Source organism: Phocoena phocoena, chromosome 8 (genome assembly GCF_963924675.1).
Source record: "Phocoena phocoena chromosome 8, mPhoPho1.1, whole genome shotgun sequence".
NCBI lineage: Eukaryota > Metazoa > Chordata > Mammalia > Artiodactyla > Phocoenidae > Phocoena > Phocoena phocoena.
The window spans coordinates 9,244,212-9,249,883 of record NC_089226.1 but is presented as its reverse complement, the minus strand read 5'-3'; the positions used below and the strand labels follow the sequence as shown (position 1 = coordinate 9,249,883).

Here is a 5,672-nt window from a genome sequence, read left to right as displayed (position 1 = left end):
CAGGACACACAACTGGCATTTCCATATCCCGCCTCTAATCCCCGAGTAAACCTGAAATATAGCAATGCGAGGTTTAGAAGGCTGTGGCCAGGAGTTCGAGGTGAAAGCCAGTCCTTTAGCTGCTGTTGCTTGCTTTCTTGGAGCAGCGGGAAGCGACACCGTGGCCTCTGTGGAGCCCGGTGTCGTGATATGCGGAGTGCTCCGTAACCGGGGCCTGGATATGTCTCCGGGTCATTACACTGAAATAACCTTTTGAACTTTGATTGTCTTTCTTTCCCAAATGATCTTGACCTCGTAACTAACAATTTTTCATAGTATCAAAAAGGACCAAGTTCTTCCGTCGATTTGACAGCAGAAGCCAAAGTGCCCCTTTTTCCCAAAATTCATTTACTGAAGTCTTCATTGAAAACCTACTCTAAGCAGATCCCTGTTGCTATTTCCATTTCAAAAGAGATGGAAAATCTGAGGTACAGGTGCTAAGAAGATGGCAATATCCCTCTTAAGCTGGTGAGAATCTCTCCCCAGGGGCAATTTTGCAACCCTGTTTCTGGAAGCCAGGACTCAAGGGATTTGTCTTAGTGATGAAGAGATGATCCTTCGATCTTTAGGCAGGAAGGCTGTCAAAACAAGACTCCGAACAACACCTTTCCGCTCGTCAATGACATCGAGGCGAGGGAAGGAACAGGGTCTTGGTTTTCCTGAAGATGCTCAGTGGGACCGCAGTGGTTTGGCATAGATTGGCTCCACGATGTGATGGATTAGAACCAAGAAAAGGCTCCCAAGGAAGACAAGAGTGATGAAAGCCAGCAGGACATAGCGGCCAATGAAAAAGGCATCTACAATCTGGAGAAAGAAACATCAAAAACGAAATTGCTGTCACTTCCGCACCCTGGCTGTGCTCATCTGTAATCTCTGATGAATGGGCCCAGAGTCTGTCCATATTTGTAACTTACAGTAACATCCTGCCCTGAGTCTGCCCTGCAAATGGATAAGAAAGAACCTTTTTTCAATGTGCTGAGCCAGAAATACAAGATAAAGAGAGGCTTAATGAAGTCCAGGGAACAAATGGCTCCATGTAGGAGGTTCACAAACACTCTGAAGACCCTGGACGAGTCCTTTTCTGTTCTGAAATCAGTTCTCGGAAAGAGTTAATGAGAAGTTTGCTTGCTTGGTCCCTGAAAGGCTCATTAGGTGGCTGTCAACTTTTCATCACGGAGAATTTTAAACATACATAAAGATACGACAGTATAATAAACCCCACACACCCAGGACCCAAGCCCTCACGTAATCAACCCATTGCCAACTCGGGAGATGTCATTTTCAAAATGAAAAGGCGACTCTAAAACTTTCCTCAGAAAAGTTCTGAACCCTAAAATTCGTAACCCAGCATTCCAAGGGTTGGGGGAAATAGTCATTTTCCTGAGATACTGAAACACGAAGAGGGGAGATAACTTGCCCCAATTCGTACAGTTGGCTGCTTGGCAACCAGTTGTCCTTGAGGCCCCGAAACTGGTGGTCTTTGCTGACATAAACCTATGATTGGTATTGGCCCTACCTGCTTGTCTACTGTTCACAGCCAGAGCTCTGTTTTCCGCAGATCCAAATGGTGCTGCTTAAGTCCGGGCAGGAAAAAGCCGTTTAATCTACAGACTTAAGGGAGAAGCAGCACAAAAGCCAAGTGACTGGGGACTTCACAACTTCCGGAAGCGTTCAGAACCCAGCACCTGAAGAGAACCCAAAATACCTGAAGGGCGGCTGTGGTTGACAGAATAATGGCCCGAAAATGTCCACATCCTCATCTCCAGAAAGTCCAAATATGTTAAATTACGCGACAAAGGAGAATTAAGGCTGTAGATGGAATTAAGGTTGTTAATGAGCTGACCTTAAAATAGGGAGATTGGCCTGAACTGTCCACTACAGGTGGCCCAGTGCAATCACAAGGGTCCTTAGAAGTGGTGGAGGGATGCAGGAGACAGGGTCAGAGAGAAAGATGTGAGGACGGAGGCAGAGTCAGAGAGACGTTACTTTGCTGGCTCTGAAGATGGAGCAAGGGGACTGCAAGCCGAGGGTGGCCTCCGGAAGCAGGAAAGGGCAAGGAAACATCCTTCCGCAGAACCTCCAGAAAGGAAGACAGCCCTGCCAACCCCTTGATTTTAGCCCAGTGAGGCTAATTTGGGGCTTCTAATCTACGGAACTATATAAGATAGTAAATTTGTGTTGTAAGCCACTAATTTCGTGGTAATTTGTTACAGCAGCAGTAGGTAACTAATACAGTGGCGATACACAAAGCACCTGTCAAGTCCGAGCTCTGCTGTGATCCCTGAGTTCCAAAGACACCAAGAAGGAAAGGGCTGCTCCAGAGATTACCCTGACAGCCAACTTACAACAAAGGTCAGCTTGATGAAACAGCTTTAACATAACCTTGACCCTGGCTCCAGGACTGAACAAGTCTCTCGCGAGCTGCATGTTTGCTGGTTCGACAGGGTTCACTTTTTAATTAGCCAATTAGCAGGCCTTGGGTGAGCAGGGCCCAGGCCATGTATTATTGATACAGTATTGAGCCAAGCTGCTGAAGGGGCTGGTGCTCGAAACCTGGAATTGAGATCCTGCTGGCCATGCTGACGAACGTATTTTGCTCAAAGCCCATTCTGCTCTCCTGGGTCTGAAACTCACATGACAGAGGAAAGAGGGATTGATTTCGAAACAGTGTTTACTCTGTGCCCTTCTTCCAATGTTCACATCGGCAGCAATCCAGAAATACGCAGCCTTCACCGCTCTCCCCATCTTAGACAGGAAAACCAGGGTGGGCGTCTGCGCCCCAGCTCACACACACAGTCCTGACACAGTCAGCGGTTTCCAAATGGTGACCAAAAAAAACCTGGCATGTATGAAAATAATTCCTGTTTTGTGTGGTATTATTTCCCTTGGAATTTTCAGAACGAATTTCCTCCCTTTTGCCATGGTCAGTCCTAGATAGAACTGGAAATGTGTGCCGATTTTAGTTCAGGAGTTATATCATTTTGTGTAGTCTAGTGTCTAGTGTCAAAATAGTCGCCTCTGCACTTGCTGCGAAGGCCCCCAGTATTCTGTGGAGTCCCCAACAATGAAGGTTTTGAAGACGGACCTCAGCTTGAATCCTTGCTCTGCCTCTTCCTATACATGTATGATCTTGGGCAAGTTACCCTAACCCCTGCCAGCCTCGGCATCCTCACCTATGAACTGGGGACACTAACAGCACCTGTGTCATACCACTTAGGGTTGTCCTGAGGTTTAAATGAGAGCTTGTAAATAACAGGCTTAGCACAGGACCTGGCACACAGCGATGCCTTAAAAAACGTTAGCTGTTATCACCGTGACAGCTTAAAAAGTAAAACAGAGGAAAAAGTAATGGGACACAGGAAGTCAATACTGTGATCAAGATCGTGGGGACCTGAGACCAGCTCTGTATGGCAAAGCCAGAGCCCCAGTCAGGAGTGAACCAGAATGGGTGGGGTCTAGGAGAGATGATAAAAATCCACGTAGACAGGTAGGTGCTGGGAGATGTGGTTCTAGAAACGAGGACCAAAGGGGCCTCCCCAAAGGCTGTTCGTATTAAACGCACCAACCTCTACAACTTCCGCTTTCCAGAGAAGCGCCCCTCCTTCCTCACTGCTCTTCTCTATGGACAGTGCTCGCTCCATGCCACAAGTGGAAAAACGCAAACACACGGAGGTGAAAAAGCATGTCGGTCAGCACCGGAGAGCACTGCCTAAGTGCTGCCCGGGATGCGAGTTTCTGAGCCAAGGCCAGCAGGAGCGGGAGCCTCTTACTCAGGACAGGCTCTTCCCGCCTGTCTGCTCGGCTCCGGCCCTCACACCACGAGGTGGCTTCTGGGCTTACGGCTCGTTCCACTTGATGCAAACTGGAGACGAGAACAGATTAGGCAAATAGCTGCCCGGGGGTGTCGCAAGGGGGCATCGGAAGAACTGTCTCTTCCTGGGGGAGGGGGGAGGGGGTTAAAACTCCCTCTGAGCTCCCCCCCATCCTGGTTTCAACTTCACAATTTTTCTAACACACTTCGGCCCTCCTGGCATCAGGGACCATGTGGGGCAGGACGGAGGTCCAGAGCAAGAGAAAGAAGAGACACAACTCAGGATGCAAAACAAAACCCATGGTTTTACCTTCATCTCAGCCTCAGGGGCTGGGAATTCACTGGCTCGGGGGAAGAGCAACAGAACCGCCGTGATAATCAGAGCACCGAGGAACACGAAAATGACGGAGAACCTGGGAGTGAAAGACAGAGGGTTAAAAGCACTGTTCAGTCTCCTCTCTATTCAGCTAGGCCGGGACTGGCTCTTCCCTGGGCGGATATCCTGTTTCAGTCCATTAACAGGGCCCAGTGTGCTGCCCACACCGCCCAGGGAATTTAGAAATGTTTTCCCCTTCATCCCCAAACTCTTCTTCCCAGACAGGTACCAGCGGGATGTGTTCCTGTTTATTCCTGGGAACTCCAAATTCCTAAGAATGGGAATTGGTAGTTTTTATCTTTGCCTCTGTGCAGTCATGATCAGGAAAAAGTGAAGTGTTTTAAACCCCAAGTGCTGTGTTTTAAACCAGAAAACTTTAGTAAATGATGTAACTTGCTGATTTGTACCTACACTGTCTGGCCAGGGAGTGTGACTCCATGGTGACCTTAGAGTCAGTTTATGGCCTGATTCTTTCTTAAGTCAATGCCAGCCCAAGTCACCTACGACTCTTCAGCGTCCCAGGGCCCAGGTCTGGAGCCTTAGGGGCTGGACCCAGTGCCTGCTGTAAATCTCAACAATTAAGAAACACGCACACATACAACCCCCAGAAACTCAACAGGCACCGAAAGCGGATTCTCTTTCCATCCCCTGTGTCCCCATCTCCCCAACACTGAGAGCTGACAGATACCACTCCCCTTCTCCTCCCACCTCTGCTTCCGAGCATAAATAACAGTTAGTCCTTATGATGACGTGAAAATGCAACTCATTCAAACTGCCAGTGATTACAACAATGAGCTTCTGAATTCTAAACGTTTCATGAGCGTCAGCGATTGCACTTCTAATCGCTTTTACCTGGGACTCCTGGCTGGAGAGAAGGCCTTACCTAGCTATACCTGAGGCTCTGGATAGCAGCAGACACAGCAGCAGTACTGACACCCAGAGCAGGGCGAGGACGAACACGCCAGCCCCCACGCCCAGCACGGTGCCAGCCATGCAGGGGGCACAGCTGAGAGCTGCAGGCCTGGACCCCCCGGCCCGATGAGCTGTCTGTCCCTGGTGTGTGGGTACCGCCAGGCTTCCGTGCGCTCCTGGGTTTCCTGGTGGGCGGTCAAACACAGAAAGTCCCAATTCATTCTGGGGAATTTTTGATGATTGCTGTGGTAGGAGGATTCGTCAATACAGGTCTTTGGGAATGTCGAGTCCCTTAATAGGAACTAAAAATTTAGAACCCAAACCTTTCTTTTTGGTGAGGACTGAGAAGCTGCTTTCTGCTCCATGTGGGTCATTTCAAATTCGGAATCTGAGTTTGTCTTCCCACAACCCACAAGCTGGATTCTCCCTTGATACAAAACCCTAACCGAGGGCTGTAAAAGGTACCAGGACCTGAGGGCTCCAGGGCCCACGAGAAGTCGAAGCTCTCGGGTTAAGTCTGTGGTGCGAGCTGTG

General features: G+C 49.0%; 1 protein-coding gene across 2 annotated transcripts; it reads right to left on the bottom strand.

Annotated features, from left to right (window-relative positions):
* Positions 1–708: 708 nt before the first annotated feature.
* Positions 709–5,219, bottom strand: TMEM218 (transmembrane protein 218). 2 transcript variants are annotated; one of them, XM_065882799.1, is made up of 4 exons: positions 5,110–5,219; positions 4,422–4,497; positions 4,161–4,265; positions 709–843 (listed from the first exon to the last, which is right to left on the bottom strand). In XM_065882799.1, exons 1-4 carry the CDS (start codon positions 5,217–5,219, stop codon positions 709–711), a joined length of 426 nt encoding a protein of 141 aa, XP_065738871.1. The 2 variants fall into 2 exon arrangements, with proteins under 2 accessions (XP_065738871.1, XP_065738872.1); XM_065882800.1 differs by lacking the exon at positions 4,422–4,497 and having other exon boundaries at positions 4,161–4,263.
* Between the last annotated feature and the right edge of the window lie 453 nt (positions 5,220–5,672).